The 23,403-nt window shown below is 42.3% G+C and overlaps 1 protein-coding gene across 1 annotated transcript; it reads left to right on the top strand.

Annotated features, from left to right (window-relative positions):
• The first annotated feature begins 62 nt into the window (after positions 1 to 62).
• Positions 63 to 22,952, top strand: abcb7 (ATP-binding cassette, sub-family B (MDR/TAP), member 7). Its single transcript, XM_068759195.1, has 16 exons — positions 63 to 209; positions 916 to 994; positions 1,073 to 1,150; positions 2,720 to 2,839; positions 5,691 to 5,823; positions 7,564 to 7,832; positions 8,465 to 8,553; positions 9,059 to 9,146; positions 12,383 to 12,557; positions 12,967 to 13,124; positions 14,772 to 14,935; positions 15,098 to 15,227; positions 16,340 to 16,511; positions 19,267 to 19,370; positions 19,977 to 20,084; positions 21,484 to 22,952. Exons 1-16 carry the CDS (start codon positions 64 to 66, stop codon positions 21,703 to 21,705), a joined length of 2,235 nt encoding a protein of 744 aa, XP_068615296.1. The 5' UTR covers position 63; the 3' UTR covers positions 21,706 to 22,952.
• Positions 22,953 to 23,403: the final 451 nt, after the last annotated feature.

Below are 23,403 nucleotides of genomic sequence, written 5' to 3'. Positions count from 1 at the left end.
GAAGACCGGATATGACGTTGCCGGCGCGTTCGCCCTCCTTCCTGCATCGTCATCAACAACAACATGGCGCCGATCATAGCAGCGCTGAAATGCGGCTGTCACTTCCAAAGACGAAAATGGGCTCTTCTTGTTCGACAGACGAGCTCATATCACATTTGGAATAAAAGTCCAATCGAGAATAGGACGGAACAGAAACGCCAGAGCACGAAGTCGGTGAGTGAAAGTGTCCGCTGGCCGGAGAGAGCGACGCTTTCGGTGCGACGCTCCGCAAGGTTAGAGATGGAAAGTGTCTCCATCTAACTTTTATAAAAGTCATCGTGATAAGAACAGGAGACGCCATTCATAAATGTTAACACCAGCGTTATTAGAATGACAACGAGTGGTTTACAGAACGGAACGGCTCACTCCGGGATCAATACCCGGTGTTTAACACCGGTAAAGTCGCCGTTTAGCGCGCTTGTCCGGTGTCGGTCACGTGTTTGCCGATCGACAAGTCAACAAACAAGATAAGACTCGCTTCAGCCAACAGTGACGTCACCGCAGCTTTCATCACTTCAGGATTTATAGCCAACACTAACACTTTATTATTATTGATCTATTGATTTATGCTGAAAACAACTATTTTCAATCCATTCCTCAGGTTTATTATTACACTTTTTCTGAAACCATATTACAATATTTCTTAATTTTGACCCCATTGTAAGCCTCCGATTGTGATTTTAAACTAACTATTTTGAAAAAAATTACAAGAAAGACAATGTTTGTCAATATTTTAATTACATGTGCTTGCTTTTATTTTACCTCTTGGGATTTATTTTATGTAACATTAATGATTGATATTTGAAGCATTCATTTAATAAATTGGCAAATATTGGGAACATCTCTCTCATAAAACATCCACGTGTTTCAGCCGAGTTTCCACCCACGCCTGCAGAGCACAACATGGAGCACAAGCAGGAGCCCAAACAGTCATCAAATTCTGAAGGCAGCAAAAGTAAGTGTAAATAAAAAAAATAACTCGGTGTCTGTTATCAAAGCCAAACACAGATTAACAATGGATGATATTTCGCAGCACCTGCAGATTACAGACAAAAGAGCGTGTTGGCATGGAAATGCAGGAGCACGGCTGAATGCAGATCCAAAAAATGTGGTGAGTGGCAACTTTTTATTTTATCTTAATGAAACAGATTGGCATGGTGGCGCAATAGTCACCATGCCTACGTTGCACGTATTAATTGCTTTAGTAATTTATTGTAATTTATGTAAGTTATTTATTGGCATTCATTGTCATTTTGCATCAGTGGTGTAATTTATTTTAGATTAATTGTTAGTTTGCACTGGCGGTGTAAAATCATTTTATTTTTGTTTTTCTAATGTTACGTTGCATCAATTGAGTAATTTAATATTGGTTTTATTTTTATTTGTATCGTTAAATTTGTATTGTTAATTGTGGATGATTTATGTACGAAGGACTTTCAACGGAAACAAGACCGCAAGGGCTTTTTTGAAATGCTCCTCTTAGACAGGATGTTTGACTTTATTTGTACTGTAATACATGCTACTGTGTGACTGTACTTGTACTCTAACATTCTATCTAATAAATATATTCATCATCATCAGTCAGCGCTGTTGCCTCACAACAAGAAAGTCACAGGTTTGAATCCGACTCACTTTCTGTGAGGATTGTGCAGTTTCTCCCCGTGCCGTATTCTCTCCGGATTCCTCCTACCTCCAATTTGTTTATTTGTTTATTTCACTGTGTCAGAAGAGAAAAAGCTGCTGCTGTCTTAAATCCTCAAAGAAAATGTGGACGAGCACTGAGAGCGAGCGTTTGTTTAGCTCAGCTGGACGTGTGGAAGACGAGAGAGGAAACAGACGAGGCGTATCGGATGCGTCACAAATGCTTCCGTTTGTTGTCATTCATAAGTTTTATGTATCTACTGATGTGTGACACATAAATATATAATAGGTTTGAAATAATAAACATTACCTTTCTCCATTTATATTCTTTCTGTTAAAGTATCATAGTGATCATTCCTTTGTCTTCACGTGATCAATGCATAACAACTCTGCTCTGCATATGGTACAGACGCCTCAGTCATCCATTTGAGCGCTACTGTTGATCCTCTCTTTGCAGAGTTGCACGCTGCTTCACTGTGTTTGATTGAAGGCAGGTGTCGGGCAGATTTTCCCTGTAATTGTTGGAAGGTTCTCTGCGCGGCTCGGTTCTATGGCACTGCGTCTATATTGGGTGGATTAGAGGAATTACTGCAGAGTCTGGGGTTTTGTGGAGCATCCCTGTTGCAGTTGTGTGGTGGAGACTGGGTAAACAAGAATGTTGGCGCTCTCGAGCTCAGTCGGGATGACAGCCCAGGTGTCTCCTGGGATGTGTAGTGTCAGACTGGATCCCGAGGTCCACCTGGAGACTGCTGTCATTGCTTCTCCCAGACTGTCCTGAGAGACTCGCGTTGACATTTGCTGTTCCACGTGTCTGCCCAGACACACATATTTACATTATTATTATTATTATCACTCTGAGATGAAAGTGAGTCACTAATGTTAGCAAATTATCAGCAGGTTATACTGTGTAGTAAACAGATTGTTGCTGCATAGAAAGTAGTGTGGCTCATTTGACCTACGCCATACAGGAGAGATTTATATATTACAGTACCGTTGCTATAATCTTAGATGAAGATGTGTTTTTATTTTTCTACCGCAGCTAAAGGAGGTGAATTCAGCCCAGATCCTCTCTGCTATGATGTCCTACGTGTGGCCAAAGAATAGACCGGACCTGCGAGCCCGTGTTGTCATCTCTCTGGGCCTGCTCGCTGGAGCCAAGGCAAGTTTACCGATAATGGCCGTTTTATAATAATACAGTACCGTACCTAGAAAATTTTCCAGCGCATAATTTTATGCAGGACTAATACTTCTAGTACGGTTTGTCTGTTAATAGCAGAAATGCATGCGTCAGTAAAACAATGAGTAGCTGTAGCAGAACAGAAAACGGCTGTTTTTCTGTTTTGTTAGCCGCTCAGTGTCAGGCTGTAAGCTCCTGTATCTGGGTCCTGAAAATGCTGAGTCATGAAGGTACGGCGTGAGGAACATCTGGAAACATCATTTGAACAAAACGGTTCAAGTGAGATGTATTTTAAATGAACACACCATCAGCTTGGTATGACTTAGAACATTTGCATTTTTAGATTCTCATGTTTGAGAGAGAGAGAGAGAGAGACCAAAAAGAGTGACTTTTAGCACTGTCCCATCAATTTACAATTTTTGTGGTTTTTATGTTTGATTTCTTTTTTTCATGTAAGTTTTCACAATGTTTTTGTGAATTTTGAAAGCTACTATCAACAAAACACATCACAGCATTCCTGATCTGGAATCTGATGGTAGTTGTACCTTCAACCAGGAGGCTGTGTGTTGTTCACTGGCGTCGGCGTCGTAGTGGAACAATGAAACCAGAAGTTATTTCAGTTGAACAAATGCTCTGTAGTGGAGTCAATTTAATTAGAAGTGTGATTTAATAGGTTTCCCTTTTGAAAACGGATAATACCTTTTTTGAAACCAAATTAGAATAAAAAAGGAACAGGATGTCGATAATGTAATCTATGCAAAGCAGGATTTAACTTGAGATGGAGCTTGCTAAACAAACAGACACCACAGATGTTGCTGCAGGGACGAGGAAAATCATTTTTCATTCTGCATTTTCTGGATGACATTTAGATGGAAATGCCAGAATTCTTCTTACCTGAGCCATAAAATGTAATGTGATGGGGACGGATCGCACAGCAACAACAAATTGCTCATTTTCACCATTTAAAGCTCACGGTGTTTTCAGGTGACTCTGCAACAGGAGAGGATCCCACACAAATCCACCGGTCTGTGCTGATCTCAAACTGTAACGGTTTTTCCATGCTCTGGTTTCATCAGTGTTATAAATGAAATGGACGGTTTTGGTTGTTTCAGTCCCTCTAGCTGATGAATATTCTTTGATGAGCATGTCTCTTTGTTATGGACTGAGGTCTTGCATGGGGGGGACACACACTAAATGTCTGAACATGGTGAACCGGTTATGTGTTCCCTCCTTCAATAGATTCTTTGCTAAACAAAAATGATCATGTGAGCTGGTTATTGGTCCTCGAGGACCAATCCTTTTTGTTTCTTTCTTTTTTGGGTATCCAAATTAATCCCATGCTACTGATTTGTTTGAATTTTTTTCCCCACAAACATGGAGATCACTGATGTCTGACCCTACAGCATAACGCTAAAGTTGTGCTTTTTATTATTGCCATTACCTTGTGTTGTATGTTGCACGATTACAACGAAAAAAAATCCTAGTCTGTGAACCCTCATGGGCAATAAGATGATTCTGATTCTGATATTTCAGGAAAACGAGACAAACTGGTAGAATTTTCAGGCCTTTGGCAGAGTTTTGAAATCTGACTGCCAGTCTAGTTTGATTGTATTGAAACGGACCGGTACACTTCCGAGGACCGCATGACATGCATGCAATTGCGTTTCCAGACACTTTTGCCAGTGGGTGCGCACGGAATCCAAATGTACTACTACCACTGAGTGTTTGTGTGTGTTTTGAGGCCATTTTAAATCAACTGAATAATCGTGTGGTTTTAGTAAATTCCACCTCTGCACTCTGTAATATTCGTGACATTTTCATTTCGGATATGCTGAAATTAAACTCTTGGTTGCCGCTACCTCAAATGAGGCTTTTTCTGTCCGCGTGGAATCAAGTTTCACTCGAAAGGCTCAGCTAATTCTCTCTAAAGCCTACACTCTGCTCCTCTACTTGACTCGCTATCTCTATTATAAGATGACATATCGCAAGGCACGGATTGACATAGTGTTGATTTAATCTCCAGGTGGCTGCTGACGGCCTCAAACGGTACATCCATCCTTATCTTGTGATAGTGGTAAAAACTGAGGACATGTTTTGGCCCTCTGATAATAGCCCAGGGTATTTTTGTGTCATGATCTGTTGCCTTGGTAGCAAAGATATTGTTTTTAGCCACCCAGAGGACGTCAATTGTCTAAGTGCAAGTAAGAACCCCATGATGTAGTTTTAGAGTATAAATAGTACACTGTTCAGTGTCCCTTGGTATTCACAGGGTCATCATGATGACATTTCTTTCTTTTGTATGGAATTATTTTTGCATTTAATTGATAAAATATATTCCATGCAGAATTTGAAAGGAGTAAAGCAAACAGCTGTGTGCTGTGTGGGGGTAAAGAGGTTCAAATGAAACAACAGTCCTCTGCTGTGTGTTGATGTGTTTTCTGGCTGTCCTAATGCACAGCGGACCGCCTATCCCGAGTCACGCAGCTGTCCCTGTGCTTTTAATTAGCGCTAATAACCATTTCAGTTCCATTAACGGGAAGCACCATCCACCTCACCAGCGACTGCTCAGTCAGTCAGTCAGGAAGGAAAACACACATGCACACACCACGACAAACATACGTTCTGTACGTACGTGCTTATTGTTGAAACTGCCCGGGTAGTGACTGTTGGCTTCACTGCCTAACTGTAGCAGAAGTCCATTCTAGTGTGCGTGTGGTGATTTACACACACAGACGACACACACATGCGTAGAGTAAATAGGCTGTTGGAAGAATGTTTTTTTCCTCTTCTTAACACTCCCCCCTTTCCCCCCCGATCCCTCTCTGCTTCCCAGATCACCAACGTGACGGTTCCCTTCATGTTTAAGTATGCAGTAGACGAGCTTAACCAGATGTCGGAACACATGCTGAACCTGAGTGACGCGCCAAGCACTGTGGTTACCATGGCGACGGCCATGCTGATTGGCTGTGAGTCACAGACTTGCATTTGCTCTGGCAGGTGCCGGGCTCGTCGGAGTGGGACGGCTTGACTACCTATTATCTACACGCTGACCTTTCCAAACACGCACCCTGGCCACGCTGCAACCTGTGGCTTTCCCTGACACGCTCTACATCAGGCGTTCTGTTCTGCAAAGTTCAGTTCGCATCAATCCATTCTGAGTTCACTTGATTTCAATCTCAGCAGGCCTTCTTGTGAACACTGACAATATTTTAGATGATATCTGTTTGCTCTCCAAACACACAGAGCTCGGCGCCTTTCTAAAGCAGCAGGGAAGAAATTGTAAACATTCTCTCCCAATTGAAGTGAATTTTTTTTGGTCTTACCCAAAGGCCAGGGATGTTTCTTTCACTTCATTCTTTGAGAGTTCCTCCCTTCTTTCTTGCCTCTGTCCAAATGGCACCTGTGAAAGAGAGGTCATGGAATAAATTAAATGAGCTGCTTATAAAAAGCAAAAATAAATTTAAAAAAAATAGATATTGTGAAGCTGACACCCGACGCAAGTTACTGGCCTTGAGGGAAGATCATCTTGGATGCAATATACACTTGTCCTGTAGCCACTTATTTTAATGAGCCCACTTAGTTGCACACCAATTCTGGCTGTTGAATAATTGGAGCACATGAACACAGCTCCAGACAAGACAAATTAAGTTGACAAGGAAAAATGAACGGGTTTCTCTTGAAGAAAGGCGTTGTATTTTTCGTTCCCTCTTTGCAACACTCGGGGGCTCCCGTATTTTGGAGCCTGCTGTGATGAGTGTAATTTGGCAGAAAGGGGAGCACAGTGCTCATCATGCCTTGTCAAATGTGGACACATTGTTCATTATATGAGCATTCCTATTTAACGCCACATTACAGCCCCTGAAGACGGCAGACAGAGCGATTATCACCCGACTTCAGTCGTGTGTTCGCACAACTCTCCGAAATCACCGCAGGAAAGCCATTCTGCCATTCAAACACACTCTAATATTAATTTGTGAGAATTATTCGAGCGATCTGCTGATATAACTGTGAGAAAGGAGAGCTCACGCCATTAATTGTAATAATAAGAAATTGTGATTTTTATTGGACTGAAATAATTACAGAGCAACACATATACGGTAATATCCTTTACTCCCAAAATGCCAGACGATAAAATTAGACTTAGGGAAATGCTGCACGTGCGTACCCACTCTCATTATAGTGCTCAGCCGGAGGAAAATCAAGACACAGATAATATTGTAATTAGGTCTAACTTGGTCTAATCTGCTCCTGACACAGTTAGAAGTCACCTCCCTCTCCTCTTGCCTTCTGCCTCCACGTATTCTCTCGTATTCTGCATGTGATCCATCAGATATCCCCCCCCCCCCCATTCCCCTCTCTCTGCCGCGTGCTGGCCAGTGATCGTAGAGAGGCTCCAGGCTGCATCGTGCTTTGTAATTACAGACGTCTGGGGAGGCTCCTGGTGCTGTAGAGTGTCGCTCTCAGACCAGAGATGACGTAAATAACTTGCCCTGTCCTCACTCTGGAGCAAGTGTCCAGTCCTTTCTGTCTCAATACTGGTCCATCTTAAAGTTAAAGCAAGAGTTGGCCTTTGTGTGCAACATAACAATCCTTTGTGTTCAGAGTGAAGATACATTCTCTCTTGCTAGCACCCATTCACACGGTCTGGACTGTCCTGCTTTTTGCAGCGTTTGTTTTAACCTCTCCATCTTTTCCGTTTATCCCAGATGGGGCGTCAAGGTCTTGTGCCGCCCTTTTCAATGAGCTGAGGAACACCGTGTTCGGCAAAGTGGCCCAGAGCTCCATCCGACGCATCGCCAAGAACGTCTTCCTGCACTTGCACAGTTTAGATCTGGGATTTCATCTCAGCCGCCAGACGGGAGCGCTGTCAAAAGCCATTGATCGTGGCACACGGGGCATTTCTTTTGTCCTTAGTGCACTCATATTCAATCTTGGACCCACTTTCTTTGAGATGGTGCTTGTCAGTTCCATTTTGGTGAGTCTTACTGTGATATGCGTGCACAAAGATACTCATGAAGGCAATCAGGACCTTTTTGGAATTGTTATTGACTATCAGTAGCGCTCCATACAAATGTCTTGCTTTTGTTTTTCTTGACGCTGTTCCTCTCTGTCATGTTATCCCAAAGTCCTCCATCACAGTGGCAATCTTCACACCAGGTTGTCCGGAAAAGTATTTTGGGGATACTGTCTCATTTACGTTGAAAATATAAAATAACTCCCCATGAACCTTTTGGTGGCAACTTCCGGAATTAATTATTGGCCATTATAAATCCCAGAGCTTTGTTGCAGCCTAATGGTTATGTCTTGAAAGAGTGAAAGAGTTGTTCATCTACAGCTTCCTGCAATTACTCCTGTCTGGACTATATTGTCAGCTGCTCTGTAATTAGGGCAGATTCAATTGGCCAAGTAGCTGAAGCATTAGTATGATTAGCTCTTGTAGTTTCCTCTTCATTTGTAATGCTCAATTTCGTAGTGGCGTGGTGAAAACCAGTACATTCTCTAAGCGCTTGGTGATTCCAACAGAGTCTAGTTGCTCGACTGTTTGTCACTAACCTGCTGAGCCTCGGTGTGGCTCGCTCGTTTTGACTGTGCGCCTCTCTTCTGCAGTATTACAAGTTTGGTGGACAGTTTGCAGCAGTGGCCTTGAGTACCTTATCTGCGTACGCCATCTACACCGTTTTCTTCACACAGTGGAGGTAACAGCAATGGTGTTTGTGCCAGACCGGCATCTCTAGTTCAGACCTTTATGTTATTACCGCCGCCGAGGCAAGGCGGAGGCTATGCAAGTGCCGGCCTTTGTCTGTCTGTCCGTCCGTCCGTCTGTCCGTTAGCAAGATAACTCAAAAAGTTCTGGACGGATCTGGATGAAATTTACAGAAAGGTTTGGGAATGTTACCAGCAACAGATTCTTATTTTTGGAGACGATCCAGAAGAGATCCTGAATTCTGGATCACTTTGTTCCTCAATATCTCGTGGTTGATTATTGACCGATTGTTATGGAATTTGGCACAGTCATGTAGGGTGGGGACCTCTATCTTTCCGCCGAATTTCATCCGGATTGGATTCAGAATGGAGTCGGTAAAATGTATTACATTTTAATATTGAAAACCCCATTTACAGATTGAAAAATCCGAGATTCAGTTATTAGTTCCGTTCATAAGAAAGTACCTTGGGGATTGAGAAAGTGTCTTTTTTGCGCAGGACTCGCTTCCGGATAGAAATGAACAAAGCAGACAACGAAGCCGGGAACACAGCTATCGACTCGCTACTCAACTACGAAACTGTCAAGGTGAGGTTGAGTCACCGCACGACCAAAGTCCTCTTCTGTTCTCACTTTTCATCATTTGTTAACTCTGCATGTGTGCGACCTTCTGTCTTTTCCCTCTCGCCTACTGAAGCCAGGCTCATTTAGTTGAATATTTTTACCCTATAATGAAAGAATAGTCGGTCTACCTCTTCATCTCTCACGTTCTTCTTCTTCTTCCTACATTTTACATGACAGACTCCATGCCACTGCAAAGTTTGCATTTTTGAGAGGAGCATAATGTGGGCCGCCAGGTTTACATAAAGGTTTTCATGTTCCATCTTGTGTTGTAGGGCAGTGTCACATGAATGTAAGCTCACAGAACCAGGTTGGAGGTGTAATTATGGAAACTAATTGTTATGGCGTGTCAGCATTTGGTGAGATTTATTACAGGCTGTACGAGATTCATATCCTCATCGATAGACCATCATATGTGTGTTTGAATGAGGGCAAAGTTCACTGGTAGTGAAATTATTGCAAACTTACACCTTTTCCTGAACTGATCTGGACAGATATTCACTGAAGCCCTTAGAAAACGAGGTATTGATCCAATCTAATGAGAGTGAGCCAGCAATCCAATTTTATTGGCTGTTTTTTCTTAATATAATTTTGATTGAGATGACATTCCCATGGACGCACAGCTGTTCATAGGTTTCATGACTAAAGGGGATGGCATTTTACTTGCATCTGTGAAAGTAGTTGATTTCAAACGCTGACATTCAAAGAACACAAGCTGCCACCAAGGATTTCCCCAATTTCTCGTTGATTCCAAAAGCAATAGCTTCAGGACAGCCTGATGATCACATTAAGACTCCTCGGACATTAAAACTCTATGAAAAAAAGCACCGTACAATCGCTGTACAATGGTTAACAACACCCCCGACCACACCTCAACCCCCCCCCCCCCCCAAGCAGTAGCAACACAAAAACAGCAGCAGGCTTCACTAGAAATAACATGCTATTTAAAATACCCCAGGGAAGAAGACAGCCATCAGCACACCTCTGCAAGGTGAAATCTACTTCTCATATCAAGACAACTCAGGGGGGGGGGGGGGGGTTAAACCTGGCTTTTACAACAATAAGATTCAAGATTCCTTTATTGTCAGTTGTACAAGCAAAATCGAAAAAACCCTTTCTCTCTCTGGGAATAAGCACAGCACACAGAAAACTACAATGTACAGCAGATTTAATATTGAGCACGACCACTTCATAACGGTGGAGGTCATTGTAACTGGATGGGGAATGAATCTTTGGGACTGGAATTATGCTTGCGGCTAGTTAGCATACGCACGTCTTTAAGCCCATGGTCGTTGATCGGCTTCTGCAGAGTGTGGAGACAGATCTGCAGCTCAGGTGTCTTAAATACTCCATGGATCACGGTGCAACTGAGCCGTAGTTCTACTGTGCAGCTGGAATCAAGAGCATAACTTAGCGTTCACTATTGTCCACCTCGTACCAAATGTAGTGACAATGGTGTGTGAAGCTGCTGGTGTGCTGCTTGTTAGAAGAGTAGCCGACACAAATGGTGACGGGCATGCCGGAATATCCAAACATGACAGGAGCTCCTGCTATTCATGCTGTATTCCACAATATGCACTCCTGGCGCCTTCACCAGCAAAAGGAAATGGCGATAATGAGCTAAACCTAACAGTAGGCGTCACACGACTGTGGTAACAGCTGCAATAGCAATCGTGGTGAAAATCGTGAAACCAATTTACATGCACATATTGTTTACATGCAGGCAGCTGACATTTGACATTGTGCTGCTGATTTTAATATTAATTTCATTTTGATCAGCCTGTTAATGGTCTTGCTGTGTTTTGGACAGGACGTGTCCACCACTGTCCGTTTTAGTGGGCTGAGGGTCAGGGTGCTTTTCGGTGCCTGTGCCCTCCTGGCGTGTCGAGGATCTAAATATTGCCTGATGCTTGTCCTGAATGTTCATCTTTTGCTGCTTTAAGCCTCCTTTGAGGTAAACCCATTATGAGTAGTAAACATTTAAGTACTATTAATATCCAGTTTTAAGTGCTTTGTTGGCTGTTCCAGATATCTTTGGTACCCATGTTATTTTCCTTGCTGTATTATTGTGCGTCCTGTTTTTTGCTTAATGTTTTCTTCTGTGGTATTTTGTGTCATCTGTGCCAATGCGGCCGGATTTAGCATCACTCTGAGCTGTGAGTGTGCATATGTAATTAGATCTCCGCCCACTCAGAAATCCGTTCCACTTTCACAAAGGGCTGGATGAGAACCTGAGCACGGTGCCTTGCACTGCTTCTTGTTTGCCTTCCATGCGCTACTTTCTTCTCTCTCTCTCTCCCTTTCTGATTTCCTGCATTTCCTTGTATGCAAATCGGTGGCAAGTTGGTAGCAGCGCAGCACCACTGCCGTTAGCCAGAGAAGCAAATCGCCCACTTAGCCAGAGCAGAGGAACAATAGTCCAAACTACACTAAAAGCAATATTAGTTAATTGGCAGCAGAGTTGAAGAGGGTGGTTGTTTTGATTGTGCCATAGTTTTTATGTGCTGAATTTAAGAACTGCGTCTCATTATGAATGTTGTTCTTTCCTCTCTCTCTAAATTCTCTGGCTGTATTTGTCAGTAAAACATTGGAGCTGCTTGGATGGTGTAACACTTGAGAGCGATCTGTGCTTTGTTCTTAGATGTCTCTGTAAGCTGTTGCAGACGGGAATGCTGAGACCGATGACGGTGCCAGCGATGAATTCTCTGCAGCAACTCTTGTTTAATGTGCAAGTGATACTTAGAAACCGTTGCTTTTGTAATCGTGTACTGTTCCTGAACAATTCATTTTCTTACAATCACTACATTCTGCCAGAGCCTAACATCCAGGGCAGGCTCTGGATTTTATATTATTGCCCTCCACATTCTTACGATTAGCGGGGAGGAGATGAAGGTACAGAGACATGAAGAAAAAAAAACCCTGCTTTAAAAGCAAAGCAAGACTTAGATGATGCCCAGAGCGGCCACTGAGAACAAATCCAGCATTAAGGCAGGCTGTGCTGAAACGTCTTTTTGCCCGACATCCTCTGCATGCTTCCTAAACCTTTAGCCTTGACCATATTTTCTGTTTGTCTCGTGTCCTCGTCCTTTCACAATTTCCTTTCCTTTTGTGAGACTCTATGTTATCTCTGTGCCGTATGCTCCCGTCTCTCACTCCCTTTCTTCGTTCCTCCCTCTCTTTATTTTTTGTCATTTTGGCTGTAGTACTTCAATAACGAGAAGTATGAAGCTGAGAGGTATGACGGGTTCCTGAAGAGCTACGAATCAGCCTCTTTAAAAACCACATCCACGCTCGCCATGCTCAACTTTGGCCAGAGTGCCATCTTCAGCGTCGGCCTCACAGGCATTATGCTGCTCGCCAGCAAGGGCATCGCTGCAGGTGGGTCAGTTGTTTTGAGTCCGTGCTTGCTGCCATTTTTGTGGAAAATAATTCTGTTAATATTGAAAAACCATGAAAACATATTGGGTGGTCATCAGGCCGGCCTATTAGTTTTGTTACTTTTATATATACGTCTTCCAGCCCATAATCTAACCACAGCACAGTTAGAGTAAAATATAATTTAGAAATGTGAAAGTTCGATATTAACGTGCAGAAGAAAATGACATGAAGTTAAGTCTTAATTGAACTGGATAATGGAAATCACAGTGGGTGGGCGCTGTATTACACTTTGTCTGCTTTTACAACTTGAATATATATATATATATATTTTTGTGTGTGTGTATCAAAAATCTGATGCAGTATAGATACGTTTGCGTGTCTGTCTGAGATGTGCTGTTGCTGTGTGTAGGTTCCATGACTGTGGGAGACCTGGTGATGGTGAACGGCTTGCTCTTCCAGCTCTCCCTCCCCCTCAACTTCCTGGGTACCGTGTACAGAGAGACCCGGCAGGCCCTGATAGACATGAACACTCTCTTCACCCTCCTCAACATTGATACGAAGATCAAGGTAACTTGTCAGCTTGACACGCACTTTAAAAGTAATTGCTTTTTTTTTTTTTTGTATTTCATACTGACATACTGAGAAAATTAGGGATGGGTTTTTAATACAAGTAAAGAACAAGCATAGAGTTTAATTTAAAAATCTGCTTGAGAAACCAAAGCAGCTTTTATGTTTCTCCTGTATCTACTGTGAGACACATAAAATATCCAATTGTACAAGTGGCTGCACAAAAAGCTGTAACGTAGTTACGACACTGTTAACGCTGGACATAATGGCATATTGTCTTCAGATATAGTATTTAGGGCTCATCGTTTGCAAATCTGAGGTTTCTTCATTTGTTAAAACTTAAAGAGCGTGACATGCTGTTTAGTGTGTTTCGTATCAAGATTAATATATATATATATATATAAATATATATATATATATCAAGATAACAAATGTAATCTTGATTAACAATTTAATTGTCTTACTTGTATATGATTGGTTAATGGTAAAAAAAACATAATTCCCCAGAGCCAGAGGTGCTGCGTTCAAACTGTTTTTTTTTTTATATGGCCAGTGGTGAAACCCAAAGGTGTTCTATTTACTACTGTATTGATTAATGGCTCTAGATGTTAGGAATCACTAGAATGAAATGTTTAGTTGATAAATCGATTATGGCAGGGAAAACACATCAGGAAATAAATTCAAATTCTTATTTTTGTGTTTTGTGTTTTTGTAGGCAGATGATGAAATGTTATGAAAATTGTTGTCTGGCATTTGACTAATGGATTCATTAACTAAACATTTCATTCGAGTGCTTCTTAACATCTACTGCCCTTTATATGAGGTTAAGCGCCACAAAAATGGACAGGTTTTAAATTGTAAATCCACTGTTACTGTTTTTGCAGCAATTATTTTGTATTTTGCTTATCTGGATAAAGCCGGAGCACACCGTGCATCAGAGGTCTTTGAAGTCAGTTGGCTTCCTGAACAACATGAATGCCATCCCCGTCCCCACCCTGTAATTACAGAAGGAGAAATGAATCTGTCGGGATATTTTTCTGGCTCTTACACATCTCTATTGTGACTCCCAATGGAACAGCACTGCCCAGCAGGCCATTACTGTCTGAATGCTTTCAGCGAAAAACATTAGCCTATTATGTAGATGGAAAAGAATTTCAAACTCCACTGCTAGACAACATTAATTGAAAAAAGATTTGGGCTTTTTTTTGATGGAACAATCTGTTTATACTAATGCACTGTGAGTTATTTATATTGATGGGCTGAGTTGAATTTAGGCTGTTTATGTTGCTATTATCTAGTAAAGGAAGTGAGAGAATCAGGCTTTAACTCTGAGTATTGCTGGAGTGTTATTCACTTCTGACCTTTGCTGCCGCTCATCACTGTGGCTCAGCTCAGTATACTGAAAGTTTTCACGCCTATTGATCCTTGAGTCACCATGAAGGGCGGTGTGTGAAGATTCCAATGTTTTTTATTTTTTTTGTAATGTCTTCCAATTTGGCTTTAAATATCTCTGCTTAATGCGATGTCAGCTCGGTGCTGATCCCTCTTTTCAAGGTGTAGAAATAACGTTTCATTATGTTAAGCCTCGTCTGCCTCTGGCTGTTCTGCATCCGTCTTCCCTCTCACGGCTCTGATGATTTTATCCAGGAGAATGATCGCGCCCCGGTATTAAGCATCTCACCACAGGAGGCCACCATCCGCTTCGAGGACGTCTACTTTGAATACCTGGAGGGCCAGAAAGTCTTAAATGGAGTGTCCTTTGAAGTGCCTGCTGGGAAGAAGGTGGCTATAGTTGGTAGCAGCGGATCAGGGTAGGTCGTCCTCAGACAGTGTCAAACCTTTAGCTAGATATGTGTCACCTCATTTGTATGTGCAGCACAGTCTTATCATCAGATATCATCAGAAGACTGGGCGGGGCAGGGGGGGCTCACAGACAGAATTATTCTGACGATTGGTTCCACGTCTGGTTGCAGGAAGAGCACCATTGTGCGCCTCTTGTTCCGCTTCTACGAGCCCCAGCAGGGGAAAATCTTCATAGCTGGGAGGAATATCCAAGACGTCAGCCTAGACAGCCTGAGGAAGTCGTTGGGAGTCGTACCTCAGGTCTGAGGCACACAATCCATCCATCCATCCATCCATTTTCTGCTGCTTTTCCGCTTTGAGAGTCACGGGAGCTACTAGCGCCGATCCCAGGGGCAATGCAAAACGATTTATAAAAGGGAATGAACTCAGCCGCGTGTAACATTCCCTCTGTCTGCTGTTTGTCTGGCGTTCCTGTGTCATGAACCATCCTTACAAAAGGATGTATAGTAATTGGTTCAATAATTTTGCCATCATTAATTACAAATGCTGAAACATTTCCAATTTTGCAAAGTTAAAGCAAGTGAAAGAAATTCCTTTATCCGCATACTCTCCCGTTTTTAAAGGTGGCTTCTTTGGGACATGATCCAACCTTCTACACAGTTCCATTGTAATCTGTCAAATAGGGAATGAATAATTGACAAATATGTCCAACAAAATTTTGGAAAATAATTTGTCCTTTTTCCAGATTCACTTCAAAATGATGTTTAAATGCTAAATCATTTTACCAAATGTCATGAAGTTCTATGCGGACGTTTTTGCATAATTGTTGGAAATGGAAACACCCCCCCCCCCCCGAAAAAGATTATGGATACAAGCCGACACATGCATCTGCATTTTCCATGAAAAAAATCAAGATTTAGCAAAATAAATTAGAACACTTGTATATAAAACATTATGTAGATTTCCCCCCCCTCTATCAGGTCCTTAATCCTGCTAACAGACAAACAAACTATTACCTCATTGGAAGAAGTATAGCAATTATTTTCTCTCCACAGATTAAAAAAACAAAACAATTTCAAGCCATTTCACCACAAATGAAATGTACATTTATCTAAGTTTGACTTTTCAGTGGTCAATGTTGCATACTCCATTCAGAGTCATTTTTAGGTAAATGTATTCAACAAGAAGGCATCATAAACATTAAAACAGCATCCAGAATGAGTGGGATTCAGTTAGGTTAGTGAGCTCATAGGCTGATCTGAACAGATGGTACATGAACAGTATTTTTGTCATTTGCGTTCTTCCTCTTTCTCCCTCCTCCCCTTGTCTGCGTGTGTGTCGTCCTCTGCCTCTGCTGCAATAAAAACGTTCTCTGAAGCCTCATTTTTTTTCCCCCTCTGTGTTGTTGTCAGGATGCTGTTCTGTTCCACAACACCATCTTCTACAACCTGCAGTACGGAAACATCAACGCTACACCGGAGGAAGTGTTCCAAGTGGCGCGTCTAGCAGGCATCCATGATGCTATCCTCAGGATGCCCCATGGCTATGACACCCAGGTTGGGGAGCGGGGCCTCAAGCTGTCAGGTTTGCTGCACTATAATGACTACTATAAAAAAAAATGCTCTCCTCCGCAGAAGGCAGTAAAAGAACTGTGTGCTTTATGACTCTGTGCCATACTAAACTCAAAAATGTACAATTCAGAAATCATTTCATGACCTGTTAATAATTAATTCATGATTTATCTTCAGCCAAAGCGAGCAGGGGCAGATTACTGTTCTATTCAAAAGGCTGGAGCATTTATTTTCACTTATTTATCATTTTAAATCTGCTCTTTCTTTTTTTAATGAAATGTTTTCCCTATAAGATTTTATTTTAATGATAAGGGACCCTGGTGACCCTCACATATCTGACTTTGTTCGACTAAATTTAAAAACGAGTGAAAAGAAAAAGGTTTTATTTAAAAATCTGTTTTTAAATAATTGACTCGGGCTGTTAATGATTCATGCGGTGGTTGCTGAAATCTCAACGGCATTACGCACGATGTGATCACCCACCGAATATTTCCTGAAATCAGAAATGGTGCCATCAAAACATTGTCTCATCATCAATAACATTTTGATCAGTGACGCTTGATCAGTTGTACAACTTAACATTTGAATGTACATTGTGCACACCTGGTTATTTCTGTACAATTACTTAACGAAATGAAGCGACGTACCAGAGCCCCAGTCCTCTAATTGTCCTCTGTCTGCTGCCAAGAATATTTATCAGGATGTAATTGCCATGTTTTAGTTACTGACAGAGAAATATGACTGAGATGGATAAACGTCACGTAGAATATTTCAGTTTACACTTTGCATGTAGCTCATCTGCAGTAATAGCACATTTCTGTGTCATATCTGGCTCCTAGCTTCATTCTCATAGTGACTCATGTAGTCCACGAAAACAAGCCGAGGATTTAGACTTGATCTGCATGTGAACAGTGTAAAGACACCAGGACATGATATAGTTGCACCCAATAATATATTTCAATAGCATGTTGTTACACATTTTAAATCAAAGTGCACAGCACAAAACACACGATAACATTTTAATTTAAAAGGTGCTGATGTTTAAAGAGCGTGCCTAATGCAAACAAATAAATCAAACTCAGATAACTATTTCTGGGCTATGAAGAAAGTAATTTAAAGTGGTGCTTTCCCCTTTCTAGTAAATCTGGTCAATATGACATGTTCTCAAAAGGTCAGTCCTCACTAAGTCTATTTTAAACTTCTTTTAACTGTGTTGCCATTTTTGAAGACCATGATCATCTAATGGTGCTTGCCTGCAGCCCGGCGCCATTATCTCCTCTTCATTGTCTGAGATGAAGAATCACTGGAACAGCGTTGTAGGACTGGGGGACATGTAGCATGGCTCCCTGAATCAGCGACGTCCGTAACCTAATTCTAGAGGAAAAGATCTCTTCTGATGTTTCCATACTCCAGTTTCCCTTGTCTGCATGTAGGAGGAGAAAGATACACAGTGCAGTCTCTCTCTCGCTCTCTCTCGCTCTCTCTTGCGCTCTCTCGCTCTCTCTTGCGCTCTCTCGCTCTCTCTCTCTCACACACACACACAGTTTGCAAAATTAGCAGAACGCTTGCCATATACTGACAATATAACCTTTAAAAAAATATATTTAAAGGCTGATGTAATTGTTGCGTATTTTAATTGTTTTTCATCCATGGGAGAATCATCTTCATACCAACTCAATTAGAGGCAGAGAATGCGTCATGGCATCGTCCTAGTGGGATTTATAAATAGTTGCGGTGCAGCTATGTAGGCGTACACATAAATCGTGACTGAGTTGGTGGCCCCTGGGCCACATCCACCCGGGAGGCAGCCTCCAAGTGGCCCATCATGCTTTTCTTGTCTTAGGTTGTCTATAAACAAAGTGTGGACAGCTACATTGCTATCTTGAGTTAGCAGGATTCAACTGCATCATTTACAAATGCTGGGTCTGAAGACCAGCTCCTCTGATTAGAGGACGATTAGAGCTGAAGCAAATGTTAACGGGCATAAACGCTGAGAAACTAAAAGCTGTGGTCAGAAACGTGAAAGGTAACTCCGTTTTCATCTGGAGGATGACTATTTCAATGAAGTGCCCCGTACGCAACGTTTAAATAATCAATAATCAGTGCTTCACGGTGTCTCTTTTAATCGGGATTGCACATATTGTTTCTGCTGCTGGGGCATCACACCCACAACCCATCCAACATTTGCTGTGTGACTTTTTGTCAAAAAATATATTGACAAAAATGAGTTAAGAAAGTTAATTTGGTTAAAAGCCTGCTTTTCTCCTCCGGCTGAATAATGTGGAAACATCTTCCGTCACCTGCTGCCTCCGGTGCTCATGATGGCGGCACCAATATCTTTATAAGCGAATCACAGAACGGGCCAAATAAAGACATGACAAAGTTCTCGTTAATTTCAATGCTTCTGTTTCTGACATCTTCCAGGGAGTTTGTCAGAGGGGGCTTCTAACTTCCTTCGTTGCCGTTCTTCACTGCCAGAAATATTTATATCTGCTGAATGTTACTATCTTTCAAAAATGCCACACAGAGCTCCAACACAGTGGGAGAACTCTTTGTGTCCTGCTGCTTTTTTTCTCTCAGTGAAATCAAAGTCTGTTTCCCCAGTCTGAAGCCTGTAGCATTAGTGTGTGTGTGTGTGTGTGTGTGAGAGAGAGTGCTAGCCCTCCGTTTTAGATAATTACCTGATGAAGAAGGGCTTGCATATTTCAAACCTTTTGTATTTAGCCTGGTTTGCTTTTATTTTTACAACGACTGTTGTTTTGTTTCAGGAGGGGAGAAGCAACGTGTCGCCATAGCCCGCGCGATCCTGAAGAATCCGCCCATCCTCCTGTATGACGAGGCGACGTCCTCCCTCGACTCCATCACAGAGGAGGTTGGCCTGACCACGCCTGAACATTTTAACGCTGACCCGCACATGCATGCAAACAGAGCAGGCCCACAGATGCCCGTCTTCTGCCACACGTCCAGTTTGATACCTCACCGTACCTGCACGCCCACTCGGCTCACTCCTGCAGCACCCAAAACACGCAGACAACCCCCCCCCCCCCCGTTCATCTCTGCCACCTGCCGCTGTTTTCTCCCACCAGTTCTCCACCTCATCTTAACCCCCCCCCCCCCCCCCCCCCTCTCCTCAGTCTTAGTAAATATTACATTTAATGAGAAAGTTTTGCATGGCCTCTCTGAACTTCAAGAGAATGAGTGGGTAGATGTGGATGTTAATTGAGATTTTATGTTACCTTTCAAAAAAAGTATTTTTAAATAACCATATATAAGCATTGGGGAGAGACTCAGGAAGGAGGATGTTGCTGAGCAACATACTGTTGACTTAACTTGTGTGTCAGACCAAAGTTTAGAAGCTTTCCATGCCTCCCCTCCACTTTTGTTTCTTATATACAAACAGAGCTGCTGTTTTGGATTGGTTAATGCTCCTGTTAATCTTCACAGAGTGATTAGCTCATTTGCCTGTGTACACTTCCAGAACATACTGGCCTCGATGAAGGTGATGGTGAAGGACAGGACATCGATGTTCATTGCCCACAGGCTTTCCACCATCGTAGACGCTGATGAGATTATTGTGCTCAATGAGGTAAAAATTCATCTACTTACATTTTTACTTGATCTCATTGACCTCATTAACATTTCTTGTTGTAATGTCAGGATCATAAAAAAAACAAAAATCCTATGATTTTTGAGTACAAACATGTTCTGCACTAGATTGCTAGTCCAATTTGGCAATTTCACATTGAGGTGGGAGATAATGGCCTGTACTCTGCACGACCTTCAGTGCACTCTATCTGCCAGCAACAAGAAATGTCCAAGTAGCCTCTGTTTTTGCAGCTCATTTAATGTGAGTCACCTTTCTGCAGCATGTAATGCAAACATTCTCTGTTTAGCTTTTCTCATTGACTTCGACAGCAGAACGCTGTTGGTGGGATTGAATGTATTATTTTCTCCATAAGGGCTCATTAAAGCAGTCAGACTCGACTGGCTGGCTTTGGTCAGATGGCATTTCTCATTTGTCTCGGTGACTAATAAAGTATGGGCCGGCTTCCCAGACACTGATGAGTCCTCACCCAAGACTGAACATTTATTTCAGTAGACTCCACCAGCGACACGGTCCGACTCTATGGTATATCAGAAGCGTCTGATTCAGGCTGGAGGGGCAACGGAGGAGAGGATATTTAGATTTTAGAGAGCGACAGTACACTTTATTGGGTGCTGTAATTGTGTTGTACATTAGGGAAATATAATATGAGGGGGAAAATGCTGCAGCACATAATGGGTTGGGCTTAAGGCACTCTAAATGCAGGAGTGAAGTCTGTTATTATAAAATTAGAGTTAATATTGAATATCACCCGGATGAAGTGACGTTTCCACGCGTTCCACAGTCACACAGGATGAAATAGGAAACGACTTTGAACTGTGGCGGGGAGCATGTGTCGTTCCACATTTCCAGAGTCGGATAGCAGGGATCAGAGGGTCATGCCGAACAGCCGTGCGTGTGTGTGTGTGTGTGTGTGTGTGCTGGTGTCACCAGAGGGACTGCCTGCGGCGCTCATTAAAATAACGAGTGAAGGCAGTCACATGCTTGTCTTGGGTGCACTAAAAGATGATGCCAACACCTCTGCATGCTCATTGTAGGTGGGGGGGGGGGTGTGCCTTCATTTGTGTTTGACTGTGTGGGTGGGGTGTGCGTCTGTTGCGTGTTGATGCATGTGTGTGTGTGTGTGCGTCTGCGAGGCCTTGTTTTTTGTGAGAGAAATTGCAACAGTTGTTGGGGAGGCGGCTGGGATTCTAGAGGGGAGCTGACTCTCTGCAGCGTGGTCACTGTTGCGTCGCCACGCAGAGATGCCAACTATAGCTCTGTCTTCACGCCATCTTCACTTTAACTCCGTCTGTGCTGCAGCCGTTACTTGGAACAATGTTCGTTTTGTCTCTTCCTCCACTCGATTCTCTGCTCTGACTGTGTTACTGCCTTTGCTTAGGGTAAGGTGGCGGAACGAGGCAACCACCAGGCCCTCCTCACCAACCCGAGCAGCTTGTACGCAGAACTGTGGAACACTCAGAACAGCAAAATTCTCAACAACAACAGCCGGGAGTCGTCCAAGCTGCCGACTGATCGCCTGTCCCAGAAAGAGGAGGAGAGGAAGAGACTGCAGGAGGAGATCCTCAACAGCGTTAAGGGCTGTGGGAACTGCTCCTGCTGAGAGGAGCTTCCACCTCCGTGCACCTTTGTCGTTTTTACATGGTTTATGACGGAATCCGCTGGATTCTGTGAAGTATTGTAGGGGCGGGGGCGAGTGGGATAAAGGTAAATCTCCAATTCCTACACCCACTTCAGCTAAGCCCCCCCCCCACCCGCCCACCCATGTGACTATCTCCTCCTCCTACTCTGTGAATAAAGAGACCACTGCTTGCCAAAGAGGAGGAGGAGCAGAATAAGGACCAAGTGTGTGTAGCACTGGCTGGTGTCCAGGGATGGAGCATCTATGCCAGTTGCCTTAGACGAAGCCAAGCATAAGAGACCTTGTATATCACATACGTGTGTGCAAGACATCTGTTAGTCAACATGGTTGCACCCCCCCACCCCCAGTTTCATTTTTGACATCAGGTTTATTGACAAGTTCCATCACTTCTGTTTCCACTGGAGATGGCAGAGAATGCAGGCAATGATTTACATATATATATATATATATACACCTCAGTGGATTTTTTTTTTATTGACTTTCAAAATAAATTGGAATAAGCGTCTTTAACATTAAGAGTATCTTGTCATATATTCAATTTATTCTGCTTGTTGGAGGTATTCGCTGTTTAAATTCTGAAGGTTGTTTTAAACACTATTGTAACAAATGTGATGCAGTCGATCTGCACTTTACACTGTTTTCAAGGCATGTTCTAAAAATATCATATTTGGCAGATAATCAATTCTTGTAGGCAAATCACAACATAAATTGGATGTTTTTTTTACTCCGGAACATACAAAACAGCTCCCACAGTTTTCCACAGTTACATTCATGTAAATATCTCTTTTTTTTTTTTGTACTCACAAAAAGCAACTCTAATAAATCATGAATTATTTCCACCACAATCGGAGCCAGTGTATGAGGAAACAACTTGAAAGCTGCCCGTGGGAGCGTTTTATACATCATCATCCTCTTGCAGTAAAAAGTTTAACAGCTTTTTGGATTGTATGATCACAGTTTAGAGAATTCCTTGTGGGGGTTTCATCTTAATATTTAAAAATGAGCCGTCTGTATGTCCTTATATTCTGAGGGCTATTTATGGCTGTGCTGCACTTTTGTCAGGGATCTTATTGTCTATTTAAATACAAAAAGGTTTCGACTGGTGTTTTGTTCTTTTAACTCAGTGCTTTGTATTGTGGACTAAGATGACTGAGTACAATAATAAATGCTGGCTTTTAAACTATTGTTGTGTGAAGTAACATGATGATATCCAGTAAAGCTTTAAGTTGATTTGTTAATAACATTTAGAAGTGTGATACAAGTGTGAGCCCTCTTTACCATGGCACCAAAGATAAAACTAGGAAAGCACTCAGAGAGCACAGACCTCCACCAAGCAGCTCATTCCCCTCATAACTAGATTTACACCAAAAGGTTCTAAATTGTTCTTGTTATCTTGATACACCATCCATGAAAAGTAAAAATGATGTGTATTTTTAACTGATATTGGAATCCGTAAATGGAGTTATAAATGTTAGAATTTCATATTTTTTCTGTAAGTAAAATCTGTATTTAAAAAAATAAAATCCAGACAGATATCTGGATCGCTCTCAAAATTTTAGGGGATGTTAATTAGACCAAGACCCATCTTCAGATTTTTTTCATCAAGATCTATCCAGAAGTTTTTCTAATCCTGCTAAACGCAATGTCTACCGAATACTT

The sequence above is a fragment of the Brachionichthys hirsutus genome, unplaced genomic scaffold (genome assembly GCF_040956055.1).
Source record: "Brachionichthys hirsutus isolate HB-005 unplaced genomic scaffold, CSIRO-AGI_Bhir_v1 contig_1480, whole genome shotgun sequence".
Taxonomy (NCBI): domain Eukaryota; kingdom Metazoa; phylum Chordata; class Actinopteri; order Lophiiformes; family Brachionichthyidae; genus Brachionichthys; species Brachionichthys hirsutus.
Note: the sequence above shows the minus strand (reverse complement) of the source record. Positions and strands in the feature narration are given on the sequence as shown.

What these genes read in the sequence shown, in the direction of transcription:
- abcb7 (XM_068759195.1), top strand. Translation starts at nt 64, where the DNA reads ATGGCGCCGATCATAGCAGCGCTGAAATGCGGCTGTCACTTCCAAAGA. An exon ending in CAGCAAGGGCATCGCTGCAG is followed by an intron (nt 12,558 to 12,966) that starts GTGGGTCAGTTG and finishes TGCTGTGTGTAG; the next exon opens with GTTCCATGACTGTGGGAGAC. An exon ending in TCGACTCCATCACAGAGGAG is followed by an intron (nt 19,371 to 19,976) that starts GTTGGCCTGACC and finishes GTACACTTCCAG; the next exon opens with AACATACTGGCCTCGATGAA.